The sequence below is a fragment of the Aulonocara stuartgranti genome (genome assembly GCF_965226115.1).
Source record: "Aulonocara stuartgranti genome assembly, chromosome: 20".
In the NCBI taxonomy this organism is placed as follows: Eukaryota; Metazoa; Chordata; class Actinopteri; order Cichliformes; family Cichlidae; genus Aulonocara; species Aulonocara stuartgranti.
The window spans coordinates 36,579,225-36,601,259 of NC_138956.1; the positions used below are offsets into that span (position 1 = coordinate 36,579,225).

General features: G+C 45.4%; 1 protein-coding gene across 9 annotated transcripts in view; it reads right to left on the reverse strand.

Annotated features, from left to right (window-relative positions):
* LOC309697014 (IQ motif and SEC7 domain-containing protein 1-like) overlaps positions 1–19,121 on the reverse strand; it is a 184,476-nt gene extending 165,355 nt beyond the window's left edge. For 2 of the 9 annotated variants that reach the window (XM_082518611.1, XM_082518614.1), the window contains exons 1-3: positions 19,030–19,121; positions 15,729–16,243; positions 6,300–8,334 (exon numbers count right to left, since the gene is read on the reverse strand). In XM_082518611.1, the coding sequence (XP_082374737.1) occupies positions 6,300–7,024 (725 nt within the window). In that variant the 5' untranslated portion in view covers positions 7,025–8,334; positions 15,729–16,243; positions 19,030–19,121. Of the gene's footprint in view, positions 1–6,299; positions 8,338–8,460; positions 8,598–15,728; positions 16,247–18,174; positions 18,250–19,029 lie in introns of those variants that run through there. The other 7 variants (XM_082518615.1, XM_082518621.1, XM_082518620.1 and 4 more) reach the window with 7 other exon arrangements.
* Positions 19,122–22,035: the final 2,914 nt, after the last annotated feature.

The window sequence follows — 22,035 nt, forward strand, 5'->3', positions numbered from 1 at the left end:
TTGTTCTCACAGTATCAAAAACATGGAAAAAATACTTTGGACCCAGGTCAATGCCACAAGGTGATGTCAGTCAGTCACTGTAGTTGGCTGCTCCTTCCAGAGCCTGGTTCAGTTTGAGCTCTTTTCCTGTTAAAGAGGTTTTCCTCGCCCGTCCTGTTTTACACAGGAGGAACCCAACAGCCCTTCCACAAACACGTGTTTTTAACAGGACAACACTCAGCTGGACACTCTTTACCGATGTTGTTTTGCACCAAGAAGACAATGGTTTGAGAGCAGCGTAAGGCCGCCATTATAATCGCCATGCAGCGCCTGAAGAACGCATGCATGAGTGTACCGTCTTGTCAGGTTTTACGGTCATGATACATCAGTACAGATTACACAGATGGAGGATGTTACAACAGATGAGACTTTGTAAAAACACAATAGATTTGGACTTTTCTTACATCGGCGCTGTTGTGGAGATATCGCCTGAGTGGCGACACCCATCATTCAGAAGAATACCGCAGCAGCTTCCTGTGCCATAACGGCGAGCACAAATGGGTGCGGCTGTTTGACGGCGGCACACAAAGCACTCAGCATGGTGAGTATACTGGTGCTCGTGGACAGCCATCGTTGAAGAGAGGTGGTGGTTTACGATACAGGTGTCAGCCACCTACAGTGCAGGCCGGAGATCCTTTCTTAGGTGTTTCAACCCCTGTGTGCTGAAGCACAGAGACCACTGCCTCCTCTTTGACTCCCATCACCCTCCGGAACACAAACTTTGAGTAATCAGGACCCTACAACACCGGGCAGAACATGTTCCCTCTAAGCCTGAGGGGAAAGGACGCTCCTAAAACTCTCTACACTGGAGACACCAAACAGCCACTTCATCAACACACAACATAGAAGAGCCACCTCGGCGGGACCAGACTCAGATCAAAGGCCAATGTTCACATGAGCGAAAGAAGCCATCCACTATAAACTATGATATGGTTTTCAAGCACTCAGGACCAAACAACTGAGACTTTCAAACTGTGATAGTTAGAAAACTTAAAACTATAGAATAAAGTGTTGTGTATGGGTTTGTATGAATGGGTGAAAGAGGGTGTAAAAAGTGCTTTGAGTGCTCAGAGAGGAAAAGAGCTATCCAAGTACCAAGCAATGTGCTATTTACCATCCACTTACTGTTCTATCTAAAATAATGTGTCTCAATCTGTGGAAGGAATAGTAATGTTCATCTTTGTCTGTTTAGCTCGTGGTTAGTGGCAGATGATGGCTGTGATGTGGACCTCATGCTCCAGCCCAGTCAGGTCCACATCACACATCTGGAGACTTAATGCAGTTTTAAAAAAAGCAATACAAAGTCTTTATTTCAGTGGGCTCATCGTGTTAGCGAATAATAATCATCGTCTTTTTGCTGTAATCAAGCAGCTTTGTTTCTGGTCTGAACAACCTTTAAGACTGGAAATCACGGCCTGACTTTCATTCCTACCTTCAAATGACGTTTAAACTGTGAGAGAAACAACTACTATCTGTGAACAGCTGTCCACATGTGGGTCCACAAGTAAGTATAATCCCATGCTTCAGTATTTTTAAAGTGACTTTTGAAAAAGCTCCTCCCCCTCCCTCCTTTTCCTCCCCATCCCCGGCTGCCTCCCTCTTCCCGCTCCACCACACTCACCCACACAGGTAGGGCCTTGGGGTGCGGGTGTGTCACAAGGGTGCAGGGGAGACATCTCCCCCCCTCTGTCCCCTTCTGGCCACCTGTGCCTCAATTTTATCTCACAACTTAAACATTCACATTACTTACATTCTCATAACACACACATATATATAGGGCCTTGAGGGTGGGCACGTTAACGGCGTCCAGTGGACAGTCTGTGTACTCAAACCTACCTCTGGTGCCGGTGCCCACCTCTCAATTTTAAATCCATGTAGACATTGAGGGTTCTCGGGAGGGGCCGTGCCAACACCTGCTGCTCTCTGGCAGCAGCACCATGCTCTCCCCTGTTTTAAATGCACTTTAGAGCAACACGCAGCAACACTACACATGAGCGGGAGGAGGGAGGTATGGGGTCTTCACACACCCCCGTTCTCTTCTAGCCATCGGGGCGGGGGGGCTGGGAGGAGATGTTAGCTGTCCGATTGGCCTCCCTGATGCTGCGGAGCCTGGGACGGTCTGCTTGCCTCCACCCCGGGGGGAAGGGTAACATCTCTTGGGTCTGGGTTCTGTTTCCCCCTCTGGGGGCGAGGGTACCTGGACCCGGGGTATAGAGTATGTTTGGGGAGTGTGATTGTGTGTACATGTCCATTTATGTCAATCCTTACGTTGGGTGAGTGCTGAGTGTTTGTATATGTGTGCATGAGGGTGGGAATGCATGTTTGTGTCTGTGTGTGCCTGTTTGTCTGTGTCTATATGTCAGGTTGGGTCTTAGACTCCACCTCTCTGGGAACTCCCAGGCCCTCCAAGGCCTATCTCCCCTCACCACACTCCCTGCCGGTGACTGATGCCCTCAGGGGTCGGTGCGTTGGTGGTTCTTGGTGTCCGAGGCAGGGCGCTCAGGTATGTACCAGCTCACTCCCGGTGGCTACTTGGCGGGGCCTGGCGCCTGTTGCTCCGGCCTCTGGGCCCGCGGCTCGGTTCACTCTGGCACAGCTGGCTGCTGGCAGAGCCGGCGGGCACGCCGGTGCAGGTCCCTCTAGCTTCTGCTCGGTGGCTCCTGGGTGACGCCTCGTCTGGGGATCCTCAGCTCTTCCCATGAGGGTGGCACGATGCCCCTCCGGTGGTCCTCCTTGGGCTCTCAACAGGTGATCCAGGAGATTTTTTTTCTCCCCCCCTTTCTCACTGTCCCTCTCCCCTTCTGTTTTTCTTTCCCTTCCTCTTTCTCTCTCCCTTTCCTATCCCTCACTAATGTCTAATAAATAATAAAAACAAAGGTCGATCAAATGGACCAATACGGCAATGCCACGATGATCCATTTGGCAAAGTAAATCCATTGGGTATCCTTGTTGGTCTTCAGACAACAATTCTGACAGCTAAAGAACCAAATGGGACAGGCAGAAAAAAAAAAAGAAGCTCCTCGGTGGCCCTTGAAAAAAAACTGCGTTGACCTGAGACGAACAATTGTTTGTCGGTGCATCTGCTAGCTCTTCCTACTCAATTTAGATAACAAGATCTGATCACAATGTAGGCAGAACGGAGGCAATTAGGACTCCCATTAAAACTAGGCTTTATATGCAGTAGTCCCATAATCACATGTCAGCATCCAGATCAGCCAGGTACAATTCTCAGGTTAATAGCAGAACGAGGTGGGCCAGAAAGCAAGAACAAAAGATCTTTAAATAAAGAAGGGAACAGGATGATACATCCACGTTTCATTTTATGTTTCTTTTCTTTCTCCTCTCTTCATCCATGTGAATCCTACAGATCTGACTCCTGTGACTCCTCCACACCCACACTGCAGAAACAACATCTCTCTCTCTGTTCATTACCATAACCGTCCTCCATCAGTCTTCCCTCGTGGATCAATGGGATGGAACAGCACTGATTACGGTTACGGCCTCCTCACAGTTCATCGCGTGAGCTCTGGCAACTGATATTACTTAATACTTAGCTTTACTTAATGCACAGAAAATAAAACATCACCATCAGCCGAGATTGTCTTTCCATTTATTTGAGAACGTACAAGCGTGCATACTGTACTCCAGGGGTAAACCAAGCAGTTACAAAGTGCATGCCTTTTTCTTCAGATACGGGCCCTGCCCAGATGTGAACAGATGTTTGGGGCCACCGCTTCATGCAGCACTAGAAGATGATGAGTTCACAGAATCCTCAGCAATCTTTAATAAAAACCATTCAAGGTTCTCTCAAACTCTGTGCAGCTGACTATTTTTGTACTGCCAAATAGGCATTAGGTTTTCCAATCTGCCTCATTAGCCCAACAAATGGGGTTTGCTGATGCTTCCTTTGCATAAAATACTAGAACAATTAGCTAATATGTCCCAGCAGAGGTACAGTTAAGCCCGGCTCCTGACTTTTGCTCAACACGATAACATTGGGCTCTCAGCTCTGCAGAAGAACCACATAAACCAGGCTTGAGAACAAAAAACCAAGTGGTGATGCACTTGATCAATCAATGGTCCATTTCTCCAGTTGCCCAACTGTGATGTGCTGTGGTGAGGTTTATTTTTGTCTTAGTATGGCTGTGCAAACCAACTGATAAATAACTGATGCAACTTACACTTCGGACATTCTTGGATCTGTACATTTCTGTCGACGTGCAGGTGTTTGATCTTGGAGCAAGGACACATTGTGGATAGATTTGTTGGCAGTACCGTAAATGAAAATTGACACCGACATGTAGAAGTTGCTGCATGCAGTCGGGCTCTCATCAGTTGAAACATTTCAACTGCTTCGTCATGTTGTGCAGTATTTACTGCTTCCTAGTGTGGCTCGTGTTTCTCCCCGCTTCAGCCCAAGGTGCTGCAGGATTAATCTGTGTGAGGGTGTTTTGCAGTTTGCTGCATCATGCCCTAAATGAAATCGCTCAGAAACCAGTGTAGGCAGCTCTGCAACATGCTGTCATGCCTCTGTGCCATAATCTACCCCAGTGTAGTGTGGGATTTATTGGATCGCACTCAGTCAGTCGAAGAGGCAGCGAGCAGCAGATTGTGCTGTGCGATTTCATAACGAATCAGCCTTATCTCCACTGCTGTCAGACTTCATCATTGTTCTGCACATGTTACATCATTTGCAAGCTTGAGGTCGGCTTTTTCTCACAATATCGGCTGCACCTGAACGTCCCATGACTCAGGGCTCAGAAGGATTTTTTTCTTCCCTGCACTTTGATTAATCACACGAACCCATATCTGAGAGTCTGACTCACCCTCTATCAACCTCTGTGTGCAATGGCTGCACGTACGAGAGCTTATAAGACAAAGCTATAGTACTATAAAATCTTTCTCCATGAGTCATCACTGCGTTTCCCCAGCCTCATATCTGCAGGTCTAACGGGAGCCTCGCTCCTGCAGCTGCTCTGTGCTTGCAGAGGGAAGAAGGCGATGCTCCATGTTCCTCTGAGCGAGGTGAAAACCATTCAACTGTTAGCCAGAGTGCTGTCCTTCAAATAGGTTTTCCACAGTTGCATAGCAACAGAGATCACCATGGCCAGCACTTCCAATGCTTCGGCGTTACCAGCTACGAAGGAAGTGCCCGATGGACACACGGGACAGCCGCAAGCCCGCATCCTGTTGCCTACGGCACCGGAGACGAAAGTCACAGACGGCAGCGAGGAGCAGTCATTCAACACTTCCTGATATGATGCGCGCAAGACAGTGTTGCCAGGCAACAAAGCCGATCCAAGCCAACGAAAAACAACTTCAGGGTGACAAAATTAAAACAAAATATGAGCACAAATCAAAAGAGGAAGCTACCATGGTGATCAGTACAGTACACAGTGTTTTCTTTCTGGCCTCTCAGCAAACAACCGCTCCTATTCCAAAAGTATCGGTTGCATAATGCTTTCGAGTCGTTGCTCCACCAATTATCAGTGTTTGAGATTTGTAGCTGTTTAGTTCATCTGTCCCTCGAGTCCCACACGCTCCCGCTTGTCTGCAATTTATAAAATTTTCACTCTGCAGCTCTATTAGCTGATAAAAGGATGAATGTTTATCAGTCCGGTACACCCACCAATCACACTGTCTCACAAACCTCTCTGGTTTGGAGGAGGGAACGCTCGAGTGGCAAACTTCACCTCTCCGACTTGTTTGAGTCCTTTAAAGTAAACCCTGTTCAGCTTGCTCGCATATCTGCACCAGCAAGGAATCAAGCAAAACAGATGTTTCCTGGTCAGACTAAGCAAGAGCGCTTGCACAAAACCTGAGTGAGAGAAGCAGCAAAGTTAGTAGCGATCAAAGCCAAAGATTTACACGAGTTTTGGCAAAGCAGACAATGTAGTGACGGGCTTCAAGCCAAGGTTACGTTTGAAAATTTAGTGATAGGATGCCATATTATAAAAACATATGTGCAATACGTGTTCCCTAGTAGTTAAAAGATTTTTACTGCAAGATTTGAAAGCATTTATTACACAAAGAAAAGGCAAAAGGTGATCTGTACAGACACAAAGAGATGTGCTGGGGGAGGTGCACCCCCTCAGGATAACTGTGGCAATATGGCATCCCTTATTTTTCCCCATGAAATGAAAGGAATCTCAAGAACTACAAGGCACTTTTCACCATTTTACCGTCAGCTCTTTGCCTGGTTTGCCATCTTCTCGTACTACCTTTGGCCCTGCTTGTAGTAAAAATACAGTGGAACTTACAATTTGTGGTGGTGGAGGGTGTGGGCGTGATGGTTGTTGGCAGCGTTGGCTCTATGCAGGCGCTCCAGCCTTTCCTTCTCTTTCTCCACGAAGTTGGTGTTGGTGCCAGTGCTGGTGGAGGGCATGCGAGTCAGCCGGCTGTGGGCTCGCGGCTGATCCCTGGGTGGAATTGGAGGTGGGGGAGGAGCAGCCGGGGCTGAAGAGGAGATCGGAGCTGAAATTTGGGTCAGTACAGAGTGAGGTGTTGGGGCGCAGGTTGGAGAGGGAACTGGAATTGGAGTCGGAGCAGTGCTGTTGGTGCTATTATAGGAGTGGGAGTGGTGGGTGGAGGAGTGGTGGTGCACCTGATGATGCTGGTGGTGGAGGGGGATGGAGCAGGGAGGCTGTGCCGGAGCCTGGTGCTGGCTGTTGTGGTGATGGTGATTCTTTGTGGAAATGGAAGCCGATGTGGTCTGAGCCGGCGGCGGTGGTGGCGGAGGAGGAGGGAGAGGAGGCTCGGGAGGAGGCGCAGGTGGGGGAGGAGCGACGGGCTGCCGGTCCAAACGGAGGTCCTTGTTCTCTTGGCTGAGCCGGTCCAGCTGGACCTCCAACTCCTCAATTCGGCGCCGCTGCGTTTCTAAAAGTTTCTGCTGGCTTTCAATGATGTTGTTGAGTTCAAGAAGATACTCCACGGCCCGGTTAGGGCTTTCTGGACTGCCCTGGCCTGGGCCCTGATTAGCATCCATGACTAATAGGTCTGAAAGGTAGCACTCAAGCTAATGGCTAGGAAACCTCAGGCTAACAAAACAAAAAAGAAAAACGGCTATGGAAATGCCCAGTGGACAACGGTCACTTTTAGCCTAAATGCTGTCACAGTTGTTTAGATCCAGGTAATACAATTCAAGGCAGCACTGAGTCTAAATGCTAAACTTCCGCACCGGATGAAATGCTGCCTGAGTCACAGCTACTGCTAGTGCAGAGCCAAAGGCTAACTCAAAGAGTGGTGACACAAATAAGCCACAGGGCCGAGGATACAACTCCCTCAAACTGGCCGAACGCAAAGAAGAACTTGGACCGGATCTGAAGTTACGCAGAGCAGAGTCGCCCAACTCTACAGCCTAAAGCCTACTGTGTGAAAAATAAATCCTAAACCTTAAAACAAAAGTACCCTTCACCCTCCCCCCCACCAGAGGTAAGTGGGGGGGAGAGGACTTTTTCTTCTTCGAGTTCTGAATCAGAGATCAAGATGGACCTCGCCCTCGCGTGCTCCAAACACAGAGTTTTATTGAGCTGCCGACCATTCCCTGGTTCGGTCAGGTACTCCTGCCGGGGTTCAGACCCATGACAGTTAAAACCAGAACAATCGGGTTAGAGTGCGAGATTGCCTTGTCTCGCCGACAGTCAGAACGGTCCGTTAAACTTCCTGTTTTTCAATGAATCAGTTGAATCCGGACTCTGCACTCCATACAGCACATCAGAACATCAGTTTCCCAGAAGCAGGTGTGGAAAGCACAGCTGACGGGGGATTTGCTTGCCCCTCTCTATTAAAGATATTGCATGTTATCATTGCTGACTCCAGTCTATTGAGATCTTGTGAAACTAGTCATTTTTTCCACCAACGGTCCACTGGAGCCGTGAACTGTGAGTTGACTAAGCATCGGCTTCCCTGCAGAGTCTAATAATCCTGGGGTCAGAAGCCATGTGCTGATTTTCCAAATCTCACAGTCAGCAGATGGTTATGTTAGCTCAGTTCAGACACTCGCCATCATTAATATGACCTGGGACCGAAGTTCGCAACTCAAAGCTCAGCAAATCAAAAAGTGTAACGTCAGTCGAAAATCATCTTCTAATGAGCATGGAAGAGCAGAGCTTCACCTCCTCCTGGTCCATGGACTCACCAGCAGGCCTCAGCCTGTCTTCCTGCAGTTGCTCTGTCACAGGAGGTGATAGGTAAAGGTCAAAGGTCATGTTAAATATTGGTGTTCTTCCCGAACGCTGCGAGACATTTCGGTTTCACCGTCATCACCATAATCCAGCTGGATGGCACTTCTGGATCCTTCTTCCAGTCATGCAGCCGTTACATGTAAAAGAAGAAGAGAAGGGAAAAGGCATATAAGAAGCAGAGTCAGCAGGAAACACCAGCATTGATGCTCTCAGTCGTTTCTTGCCCTTCTTTCATCACCTGCTCTCTGGTCCGCCTTTCATCATTACCCCTCTTCTCTCTTGCTTCCTCCTTTCGCTGCTCTCTACCTGATCTTTCTTTTCTCCATGCTTTTCCTCCATCTGTTGTCTTTTCAAATCTCCGGCCCTTCCTGCTCTCTGACAGAACAGTTGCAAAGAGTGTGAGGTCTCTCAGCCCATAAATACCAATGACATGCTCCGTCTCGGTCGTGAGAGACACGAAAAATGATCACACACACCATCGGCCTCTCCTCCTACACTATCGCTATCGCTCATCTGTCTTTATCCACCTCGTTCCTTCCATTTCACTCAGCTTCAGATCTTCTGCTAACCTTCTACGTTGTTCTTTTTGTGCATCAGAGCAACATTTAAACACACAAACACAACATGCTCGAACGGCACAAGCTTCCACAGTTTGGTTATAAGCAACAAATTTCAGGAAGAAACAGCCAATCACTAAGCTTAAAAACTGAGAACAGCGTGTTGATAACAGTGGGAGGAAACAAAAGATAATGCTGCTGAGTAAACTGATATTACCATCTGCAGCGTATATCACTTCAGTCTTAATTTCAGGCTTTCAGGGGCTGCTTGAAACTGAAGGCTTATACAACAATATAAGTTTACAACAATACACAGCAAAGTACTCGTCTTTTATGTCTCACAGTGTGTCATAAAACCAAAAAAGGTATCATAGCAGCTTTAAATTAGTGAAAATCATTAATAAAAAATTGATAAAAGGAACTGGAAAGCTGTTTGTTAGACATGTGAATCTTGTTCGGTGAAGGTATCGTGTCCCTGCAGGGCTGTGGGAAAAATGACCAGCTGACTATATTTGTTTCTGATCCTTGGAAATTATTATTTATTTAAAAAAAAAAATAAAAAAATAATCACCTGACAGGACAAAAACTGCATTCCAATAACTCCAATTAAGAGCGATGGTGTCCACCTGTCAGTTAAGGTGGACACACCCCTAATGATGGAAACGATTAGTTTCAAGGTAATTCAAAAAGGCGGGACATTAAAAAGGCCAGTGAGGTGCTGCTGCCTCACATTAAAAAGAAGCTCCATCTGTAGGTCTGCGAGTGAGGTGTCTTTGAGACTGTTGCTGTGACCACGGTCACTAACCAACTGGACTGTTTAATGACACCAAACTGCTAAACACACTAATCAGCACAGAGAGGAAAACAAAATGTCTTCACAGAAAACTGAAATTATCTGAATGCATTTGTGGGTAATGGCACTTTAAACACTTCATACTAGATTGATCTTAGGGTCACTGCTGTGCTTTAGAAGCCATAAGGACTGCACCATCACAGCCAACGTCCTTGTTTGCATGGCTGTTTTGTGAACGTGTTCCCTGATCTACTGGCATCATGGAGCTTCTTCCTCCAACCTTAAAAATGACCACTAACTGCATAATTCCCACCCAAACGCAGAGCTGATCCTAAACCTAACCCTAAGCCAAGGCTTTACCCTCACACAGCCTGAAGGCATGTGGGAACCAACAACATCCACACTGACGGTCTAACAGTGAAACCGGTCCTCAGAAGAACAGCTCTACATGCTCACACACGAGCGCTCAGCCTTCTGGTCTCTATTGCAGCGCGGCCAAACAGTTTCAGTTTTTATATCCCTTCCCATTAAGCACATTCAATTATTCATGGCTCACTAACTGACCACCATCCCTCTCTCTCTCTGCACATCACTGCTTTATGTCTGCTCCACACAGAGCGTTTGTGTGTAACTGTTCACTCACACTGAATAGGTTTTAAGTTTGTTCCTGCCAGTTATCAGCTTTGTTATGAAGCCGAACTTTGAGGACAAAAACTGACAGTGTTTCTGTCGATGACAAAGGAACTAAAGAGGAGTGAGTTAATGATGAACAACTGAATCATTAAACATTTCTTTACAAAGAAGTTGATGGTGGAATTGCACTTTAACCCTTTCTTGGCTGTTTGAGCGTCTAAACTGTTGAAGCCTTCGGCACTGGCTGGACAAAGGCTGCATCAGAAGACTTTAAGCTTACTGAAAGATCAGATGGTTTTACTCGTTTAATTAGCTACAGTGGGGCAAAAAAGTATTTAGTCAGCCACCGATTGTGCAAGTTCCCCCACTTAAAATGATGACAGAGGTCAGTAATTTGCACCAGAGGTACACTTCAACTGTGAGAGACAGAATGTGAAAAAAAAAAAATCCATGAATCCACATGGTAGGATTTGTAAAGAATTTATTCGTAAATCAGGGTGGAAAATAAGTATTTGGTCAATAACAAAAATACAACTCAATACTTTGTAACATAACCTTTGTTGGCAATAACAGAGGTCAAACGTTTACTATAGGTCTTTACCAGGTTTGCACACACAGTAGCTGGTATTTTGGCCCATTCCTCCATGCAGATCTTCTCGAGAGCAGTGATGTTTTGGGGCTGTCGCCGAGCAACACGGACTTTCAACTCCCGCCACAGATTTTCTATGGGGTTGAGGTCTGGAGACTGGCTAGGCCACTCCAGGACTTTCAAATGCTTCTTACGGAGCCACTCCTTTGTTGCCCGGGCGGTGTGTTTTGGATCATTGTCATGTTGGAAGACCCAGCCTCGTTTCATCTTCAAAGTTCTCACTGATGGGAGGAGGTTTTGGCTCAAAATCTCACGATACATGGCCCCATTCATTCTGTCCTTAACACGGATCAGTCGTCCTGTCCCCTTGGCAGAAAAACAGCCCCATAGCATGATGTTTCCACCCCCATGCTTCACAGTAGGTATGGTGTTCTTGGGATGCAACTCAGTATTCTTCTTCCTCCAAACACGACGAGTTGAGTTTATACCAAAAAGTTCTACTTTGGTTTCATCTGACCACATGACATTCTCCCAATCCTCTGCTGTATCATCCATGTGCTCTCTGGCAAACTTCAGACGGGCCTGGACATGCACTGGCTTCAGCAGCGGAACACGTCTGGCACTGCGGGATTTGATTCCCTGCCGTTGTAGTGTGTTACTGATGGTGACCTTTGTTACTTTGGTCCCAGCTCTCTGCAGGTCATTCACCAGGTCCCCCCGTGTGGTTCTGGGATCTTTGCTCACCGTTCTCATGATCATTTTGACCCCACGGGATGAGATCTTGCGTGGCGCCCCAGATCGAGGGAGATTATCAGTGGTCTTGTATGTCTTCCATTTTCTGATGATTGCTCCCACAGTTGATTTTTTCACACCAAGCTGCTTGCCTATTGTAGATTCACTCTTCCCAGTCTGGTGCAGGTCTACAATACTTTTCCTGGTGTCCTTCGAAAGCTCTTTGGTCTTGGCCATGGCAGAGTTTGGAGTCTGACTGTTTGAGGCTGTGGACAGGTGTCTTTTATACAGATGATGAGTTCAAACAGGTGCCATTCATACAGGTAACGAGTGGGGGACAGAAAAGCTTCTTACAGAAGACGTTACAGGTCTGTGAGAGCCAGAGGTTTTCCTTGTTTGAGGTGACCAAATACTTATTTTCCACCCTGATTTACGAATAAATTCTTTACAAATCCTACCATGTGAATTCATGGATTTTTTTTTCCACATTCTGTCTCTCACAGTTGAAGTGTACCTCTGGTGCAAATTACTGACCTCTGTCATCATTTTAAGTGGGGGAACTTGCACAATCGGTGGCTGACTAAATACTTTTTTGCCCCACTGTAACATAGGATAGCTGAAATGGCTAATTTCTTACTCTAACATATTAACAATCATCCTTAGTTAGCCCAGCGGATCCTCAAGCACATCCTTCTCTGATTGTCCATCAGAGGTTATAAGATGAATAAATGCTTACAAACTAACAACAAAAAAGTACAAGCAGTCTTCTTTTACACAGTGACTTCATTAACGGACCAATGATCAGATGTGCACAGCAGATCTGGTGTAAACAGTGTTGCATTTAGCAGATGAAGAACCAATCGTGTCCCTCGATGTAAACCAGCACAGGCCATCATTACTCACTTCAATCACAGTTTGCATCCATTTATTCCTCAGTCGCACTGGAACAATGCGACTGAGGAACAATCTGTGGATGCAGTGATAGCGCTGAATGTCTTTGTGTTTGGTGACTGACAAAGTAGTCATGGTAACCAATTGGTTGAGTACAGGTTAACCATCTAATTTTATTTTATTTATATGGCACCAAATCACAACAACAGCAACCCCGAGGTGCCTTTTATTGTAAAGACTAGGAGTGCAACGATACTCGTATCGATATTGAACCGTTCGATACAGTGCTTTAGGTTCGGTACGCATATGTATCGAACAATACAACATTTTTAATTTATTTTATCAACTTTCCTTCTGACGATGCTGTCTGTGTTGAGCGCTCAGTGGATCTGCGTTCGACTACTCCGCCTAGGCTGCACTGTCGAGCGCAGATCCACTGAGCGCTCAACACAGACAGCATCCTCAGAAGAAAAGTTGATAAAATAAATTAAAAATGTTGTATTGACAGAAGCTAAGCTCGTTGCAACATGGCAAATTGAACCTCCCCCACCCTCATTCAGATCTGGCCTTTGGAACCATCTTGGTTTTCATGTGACATATGACCCTGAAGGTAAGCGCGTCATGGACTAAAGTAAAACAGTATGTTGGATGTGCCACACAATGCTCAATTACATGGGTGGGAGCTAGTGTGTTAGCGCAGTTAGCTCGTTAACGTGTTGGCCGTCCAGCCCCACGCTCAGGGCGATCCGCGGTAGCTCGTTAACGGAGATTTGCCGTGTTGTGGCGTTAACGTCATTTCAACGAGATTTACGCTGACAGCACTAGTGGGAACACAACGAATATGACTGCACATTTACGCCGACATCATCCTAGTGCAAAGACAAGTGGAAGCAGACAAAAACAACAAGCACGCATGCTACTAACTTTACCCGAGTCATTTAGACAGCCGTTAGCACATTTTATAAAAAAAATCTGGGGATGCATTTTCTGCATGTGTCTTGTTCTTTGACTCAAACCTCATACAGCAACTCAACCGTCACAGAAGCTTGAGAGATTTAGTGACTTCAAAAAACCAGCAGCACGTCTCCAAACACAACACGCGGTGGATAGCTTTTCTTCGTTCTTTGTTTATTATAACGTCTGTTTTCTCTGCACAGGAGCCAAGCTAAAACATGAGCAGCACAAACATTACAGGAGACCACATTACCTTTCCACATATTTCTCACACTGCCCCAAGTGGTGCTACACAGTTAAAACATCTAAGCATGGGTTTGCAAACGTCTGGTGGACACAACAAGAGAGGTAATCCATCCGCGGGAAAGATGCTGCACTATAGATCTGGATACAGTTTGACCATATTAAAGCAGAAAGCTGCAGAGGTGGACTTTGGATATACTGGACAAAGGACGTTTCAGATAGAGCTGCCAGGCAGGAGGAAAAAGAGGATCACAGGGAAGATTCATGGATGTCGTGCAGAGAGTTGGTATGACAGACGATGCTAGAGGATAGGATGAGTAGATGATCTGCTTTGGCAACCCGTAAAGGGAGAAGCTGAAAAAAGAAGGAGGAGGAAAAAACAAACAAACCTGGATACATAAGGTTCTCAGTCATCCCGGTCATCGTCGTCTAAGGAGCTTGGAAAGAAAAGCGTCTGGACTTCTTTAAGTGGCTTGAAGATGTTTCACCTCTCAGCTTCTTCAGTGTGTTGAAGAAGCTTCTCGGATGAGACACTTTTCTTTCCAAGCGCCTTACAATACCCAGATACAGTTTGTATTTTGAGTCTGGTGTAAGAGAGTGCACTAAGGTTTGTGTTACTTTTACTGTTGCAGCACTTGTTGTGTTTTAAACTGTGTTTTTCTGCGAATAACAAGGCAGGCTACGTGTCGTATGGGTGGTGCAGGCCTACTCATAACCAGCAGGAGGAGGATACACAGTTAGCACTGATGGTGGCACAATTACCCTGATTGTAGCTCTCCATGTTTCTGCAACGCAATTTAATGAAATTTATATAGCGCTGGTTTACAAGATGCTTCACAATGTAAGTCAAGAGCCGCGCACCATCACGACCTACGTGCTCGTTATAAATCTTTGCTGTAGGAGAATTTTTAACTATGTTGAGTCTCAACAAGTGGAAACACAACCTGTTTTATTCGTGGACGGTGAACTACATGAACATACAGAAAAGTAATTCATTACATTTATTTTCTGAACAGCGTATCCATCACAGCGCAGCGGTGGGGCTGGGTGGTGTACACCTGCACAGGTTGCCAGCCTATCACAACACCTGGTATTTCCAGGCAGCCCCTCATCCAAGAACTAACCCGGCCTGGCACTGCGTCATCAGATGAAATCAGGGTGTTATGGTATCAGCTGCTCTGAATTTTATTTTTCCTGCCTTCACCATGGAGATCACAGGATTGGTTCAATTTGTTGGGTTTTCAGAAAGAAATCTCAAAATGTTCAAGACTGACATAGACGACAGGTTTCTAGAAGTGAGGCTTTGCCTAAATTAGGATCAGAAATAGACCTTTATTGTTATTGTACATGTACATGTACAACAGAATTATGGGAAGTGGATTCAGGCATTTTTCAAATTTTAACTTTTAATGGTCTTTATGGTCTAATCTGGATCCATTCATCCATCCATGGAGGAAATGCCTTGGTGGAGGTACGGTAGCCCAGCCTGATCTCGTTAAACTACAGTTTCTAAAATCGCTGATGAATTTTAAGTATTTCCATAAATCTTTGTTATTGTGCACTGGTTTCATGGGGAAATGCTTAAGAAATAGCAGAAAAACAGTCATTTACTGTGTGACATAATCCTATTTCTGAGTTCTAAATCTTACACTGAAATCAATCTTCACTCTTTGCTCTGCATGTGCACACAATTCATCGGTGTGTGGGCGGCCTGAACCCTTTTTCCTCTGATCTTTTACATAATGTCGATCTTATTTAACAGCAGCGGGACTATTTTAATTGGCCACTTTCAGTCATGTTATTTGCCACAAACACACAAGTTCTTACAACCCACACATTTCACATACAACAGCCTCATTCCACTTGCACGCGCACACACACGTGAAGCACATGCAAACATACACACGAACATGTGCAGCATATGCACAGTTAAAAAACAGGCTACACACACAATAATGGTCTGTGTGGCCTATATAGTCGACAGCTACATGCACATGACACACATATGACAGCGCACACTCACTGACACACACACACACACACACACACACACACACACACACACACACACACGATGCAGCACCCAGAAAAAACAAAACAAGAAGGAGTCTCACAGGTTTCAGCGGCTCCTGCAGAGGTGATGGAGGGATGAAGGTGGAGGAGGAGGGAGGATTATTGATCCAAGCTCATCCCTCTCTCCCCTCCTTCGCTGACGCTACTGTCACCATCATCTCTCTCAGAAAAAAAAAAAAAAAAAAGAAGTGCTGCTGATGCTCCGAGGTTTCGCTCTCTTCTTCTTCCTCTTCACCAGATTACGATCACTTCAATCCCTCCTTCTGTTCTCGCTCTCCGTCTTCACGTATTCCTCTGCTCGCCTCGCTGCTGCTGCTGCTGCAGGCCGGATCCTCTCCTCTTCTTGCTGCCGAGTCAATCTTTTTCTAATTATCATTCCTCTGCGTCTGACAGCCGAGGGATCTGCTGCTGATCTCCCCTCTTCGTCCGCGTGAGCGTGTGAACAGACGAAGCTTTGGTTAATGTCACCGATGAAGTATTCGTTTCTTCTAATCCTCGGCTATGTTGCTGTAGAAAGAGGAGGAGGAAGGAGGGGGAGGTGTTGTGTCCAGAAAGGCTGCTTGGATGGATGGATGGATGGATGGATGGATGGATGGATGGATGGATGGATAGAGGAGGTAGAAACCGTAGAGAGGGAGAAAGGAGGGAGGAAGAGTATGTGTAGGTGAGAGGGAAAATGTGCACCGTCAAACAGCGACACATGCAGAAAACACATCAGCTGCAAGCGCTGGTTTACCGCACGACCAGAATCATTGCACCGATATCACAGAGGGTGTCAGAGGCTGAATGCAGCTCTGTAGTTCCTGCATATTTTACTAATACCGTGACAGTGCTGTGGTCCAAGGACCAAGTGCAATAAAATCTATCCATCCTTGATAAGAATGCAAGGAATAAAAACTTAGCTGGTGGACCCAGGTGTGCTAAATTAACCTTTAGCATCTCATGCTCGACAGTTACATGTCAGAGTCAGGGCTTGTTCACATCTGTTCTTTTACAAGGAATTTTCACCTATTTGTTCCTTTTGACGGGATATTGTAGCCAAGAGCATGTTAAAGCCTTGATCTGATAGTTAGCATCTTTTAGTTTCTACAATAAGTCTAAAATTTAGCATGTGGCTAAAACACGAGCTAACCCTACATGGTTTACTTATGACCTGTTGTTGGTTAATGGTCTTGTTTTAGATTTATTATCTGGTGGTTATTTACTCACTGCAATAACAGGTCACTTTTAAAATGTCTGATATTTAACAACAGGTGTTTCTCTTGCCGACTGTGCATAAAATCACTTGTAGAAATGCCTTAAACCTGCATTCTGCCAGCAGGGGGCGACTCCTCTGCTGCACTGAACACACCCAGTGACCACTTTCCTGATGAGTTTATGGGCTACATCAGCAGTCCAACCTTTTTTGCACCACGGACCTGTTTATGTCCGACAATATTTTCACAGACCCGCCTTTAAGGTGTCGCGGATAAATACAACAAAATAAAACCAGTATCTGTACCGAAAAAAAGGAGATTTATTCATAACACACGGCAAAAGACCCAGGGAAACCAAATTAACAATATAAAAAACACAATAAAAACCCTGAAAACCATAAATTTCACACCCGAGCCTCAACTCTTGCGGCCTGTTACCAAACGACTCATGGACTGGTACCGGTTCATGGCCCGGGGTTGGAGACCGCTCTGCTAAATCACTAGTTTCAGGCTGCTAATGGTGCTCCTATTAGCGTGAGAAGGGCATATAAAGCAGCCCATTCTCATTGACAGCTCAGACTAAGTCTTCACAACAAAAATTCACTAACCATTGGGTAACGTCAACGTGTGTTCATCATTCATATACAGTCTATGTTTGTCTCTGTTATTATGTGTAGTGAAGGAACCATAAACACTGTGCTGGAGATATTAATCAGTAACTTGTGCATTAATGTCAGAGTAATTTTTGGCTTTTAATCTTTTTTTTTATTGTTCCTTTTCCAGAGTGGAATGATTGTAGAGCGTACAACTGTCAAGCATGGTGGTAGTAGCATCAAGCTCCGGCTTTGCTGTCTGTGGTATTGGTGCATTAGACAAAGTGGACAGAATGATGAAATCACACAGTTAGGTGCTCCAACAGGACAATGATCCCAAACACACATCACAGCTGGATTTAAGTGTTCATTACCTCAGAATACAATTAATTTCAAACTTGCGAACCAAATTCATGCATTTTAAAGCCATTAAGGATGCATGCTGTACAACCATCTGATCGGTGAAAGGAACAGTTCAGCAAAACAGTCACGCCTATGATGACAGTATGTAAATGTGTATCCGCAACTCCAGTAAATACCAGCTAACAATAACATACAAAAACACTTTCTCTTATTGGCTTATCTAAGTGTTACCACTAATCTGGCAGCAAAGTCAATGAAAAACAGCCCACAGACACAAATCTGAGTTAACTGTAGGAACATGGAAACAAATGTGATGCGATTACTGTGTTTCCCACCTTCTGGAGCTGCAGCACATTTCTCACATTAGCCTCAAAACAGAACCTCATTCACAGTGTCTATGTCCATCCTTCATATACAGTCTGTGGTCTTTGATCCTTCTTCATATTTGGTTCGTGTGTCCTTGTGGTCTTTCATCTCTCATTACAGTCGACTTTTTCTCATTTTGGTCAGCAGCAGCCTCTGACCCCTCAGGCCTGCACCACGTTTCGGTTTTCACTAATCCTACCTTACATCAATAAATGACAGAAGCAGCACATAAGAGTTATGACATTAAATAATAACCTGAGATAAGAAGATTAGAGGTTCTTTAGCTCGGTGGCTGCAGTTAAGCTGCACTGGCACAGTTTGCGACATCTATAAAATCATATGTAATTTGAATGACAGGCCCACACTTAATAGCGCAGGGTCAGTTCACACGCATCACAGTGAGGATTTCACTGGACTCGTGTACAGGCTGATTCAGGCCTACAGGCTGCTGACATGATTCAGAGGATCGATACAGCGGATCGCAGATTCTGAGCGTCTCCGCGGAGATCAGGACAATGTTTTCGGTTATGGTCTCATTCTGCGCGCGCTGTTTTCACGCTATGTGACAGGAAAGCCAATTAACCACCAGCGCTAATTAACGATGACAGCACGAGCGCTCAAACGTGACAGCAGAGCTGACAAAACTGTTTTTAATAAATCACCAAAATGAAAAGTTGACGCTCTCTGATGTCTGCGGTTATTCATACACGGCAGAAAATACGCGCGCGCGCGCACGGTCCATCACAGCCGTTACACACACACACACACACACACACACACTCGCCTTTACGCAAAGGTTCATGAAGGACTTGGGAATAACTCACCTCGTCCTCTGTCCTCTGCTGTGAAATGAGAATAATCCCCATCTCACACACACAGACACACACTCTCTGTCACCGCGATCCGCTGCTGGGAGCTGTGGCCGCAGACGGAGCAAAAGATCCTCCACATCCAACAGGATGCACCACTCTGTCCGTAAAAGCAGGCGGAAGCATTAAGATAAGGCGGAGGCGCGCGCGCGCCTGTAGTTCCTGTGATGGCTGCTTGAGGTTGACTCCAAACTGAGTCCGTCTCCACAGACTCGTGTTAAACTGCACCTGAGGTTTTTTTAATGGCTCATACTGAATGCAGGGAATGCTTCAGCTTTGGCTGACTGGCTGCTTTGATTGTCCTCACATCCACTAACACAGGGGGTCCAACTCCAGGCCTCGAGCACGCTGTCCTGCAGGTTTTACATGTGTCCTTGATCCAACACAGCTGATTAAATTACTGAATGGCTGGGTTACCATGGTAATATAGCTGGTGTCAGTCAATCAATAATTTTCACATGATGTTAGACCTACAGGGACATGCACACTTGGAGGACAACACAATACTTTTGTCCTTTGCCAAACACAGACATCCTTTGAAAGTCATTGAGTTTAACTCAGTTGCAACATTTATTTAGAGCTGTCAGCAGGGCGTAGACTGTGGCACCAGCATGTCAGCCCTTCATGTTTTGAACTTCTGAGACATTAAGCTGAACATTAAGAACCAGGAGTGGGTGAAAACGCACCAGAGTGAGACCTCCTGTCTTTGTGACACTCTCTGATGGCTCGATTAATCAGTCCTGCATGCACCTCTGCTGCTGCACCTGCTGCAGCCCCTTCCTGCTCAGCTTCCGGCCCCTCTACCTCCTATTGGTGTGTTCCATCACCCATGCTACCATTCGGTCTACATTGTTTTTTAATGCACAGAAAGCATTTTAGTGGTGCACTGTTGGTGTCACAAATAAATGCTAATATTTAAACATCTTAAGGTTTAATATCATATTGCATCACCATTTGTCTTTGAGGTAGAGTGCATAGCTATATCCTGCTGCCAAATACTAATAACCATCATACATGACTTCTGTGCAGCTACAGTAACGTATAATAGAAAACATCAAGATTAAGATTTGTATTCTTTTACAGAATGCCCCCAGATGTGTTTTTCCACCAAAGGGGTAACTGTAACCAATAATCCAACTGAAACATCAATATGAAACTCTGTAGTCTGGATGGAAACAAGCAAACATTTGTTTTCTTCTGTAACGAGTTGTTACAACCGTTCACCTCACCATAATTTTGCTCTTCCATCCTCCATGTTTGGATCTTTTCATAACCCTCCTCCTCCTCTGTGTTCTGCTCTGCCTCCCTCCTACTCTCTCTGTAAAAGCTGATTGGAAAGAACATATTTCTCTATGGGAATCGATAGATTTGAGCACACGGACCAAACCGAGATCCAGCCTTACTGCATGTTTCCATGTTTCCAAAATTGTTTTCAAGGTCAGCGCAGAGAAAACAAGTTAAAAAAAGAATCTGACTTCTGTAGAGCTGCAGCTTCTCCAACAGTAAATCTACAGTCTGTCCTCTGAGAGCGCACACGTGTGGCATCATAGTGGTGTTTGAACAAAGACCTGCAGGAGTTCTACCAGCAAACATTTCATATTTTACAAAAGATTGATAACAGTAGCATTTTGTGAATTATCACATTCTAGTGGGAAGAAAAACAGCACAAGATTGGTATCTTTCTTGTATCTGCGTATTTAACTGAAGCGAGGACCAGTACGAGCCAAACTAGCCCAGCACAAAAACTAGAAGCATCAGCAGCAAACACCGGGAACCTGACGTCCTCTCATCCAATCACGGTCTCAAACCAACGAGCGGCGGGCCGCAGCGCTAAAGTCGAGGCTTTGAAATGTGGAATCAATGGTCCACTTTCACTCTTGGCTGTGTCTCACAGAAACACCAGCGTCTTCTCTCAGTCTCATGACTTAATTCTTAAAGTCAAAAGCTTTTCCCTTTGCTCCTATGGAGATAGCTATGATTCACATTCCCAGTGTAAAGTGTTACAACAGCCTGTAAACATTCATACATGATGACTCTTTACAACAGCCGGTGCTCATGGTGGTGCTTAGCTCAGCGTCGCGGTGACTGACGCTGATAAACATCAGATATTCTGTAAGACTCGACATTAAATCGTTACTCAGATCAGTCTGAAAGTGTTTTTTTACTGTGATGAAATGAATGCCTGTCAAAAGCTTTGCCTACTACTATATATTTTATATGAATACCAGCTAGGCTTACTATGAACTCAAAGGAGCTTCATTATTATTATAACAACAATCATTATCAGTTTCATCCCTCAGAAACTCGGCGCTACTCTCTGTCCTCCTCTGCACATATTTATAACAGCAGAGAGTTCAGCAAAGTATAATTAGTTGGAGTGATCAGTGGGAGGATGAGGTGTGTGCGTGGATTGTAATGCCATGATTTATACAGTTATGTTGTTGTGTGTGTAGGTGTGTAATGTGCTTATACGTTACAGTGTTTGCGTGTGCAGTGTCTTGAAGAGGCAGCAAAGGAGCATCAGAGCTGTGATTATCCCCGCGGCTAGCTTCAGTGTATACATGCATTTCTGTACAGATTGATGTTTGCACGGTTGACTCCGTGGGCGAATGTCAAATGAAGCTGTGTATATCGTGTGTGTACATATACACCGTCCGTACAGAAGAACAGCTACTACAGCTCTAAATATTTTCAACCTTTTGTCACATCAGCACATTTTTTGTGATTTTTTCAGTCCTAAAAAACTTGGATTGGTTACTTAAAGAGGTTTTTGAATAAGCAGCTTTCTGAGCCGACCTGTAACACAATCCAAGCTCCTCCTACCAGTCAACACTGAGTCAGTCCCCACAGACTCCCTGTTCAAACAGCCATCATTGCAGCAGAAATTAAGATGTTTACAGTCTGTTAGACATCTTTTCTTCTTCTTCTTTTGTCCCCAACTGCTGGTCGTGACTGTGGGTC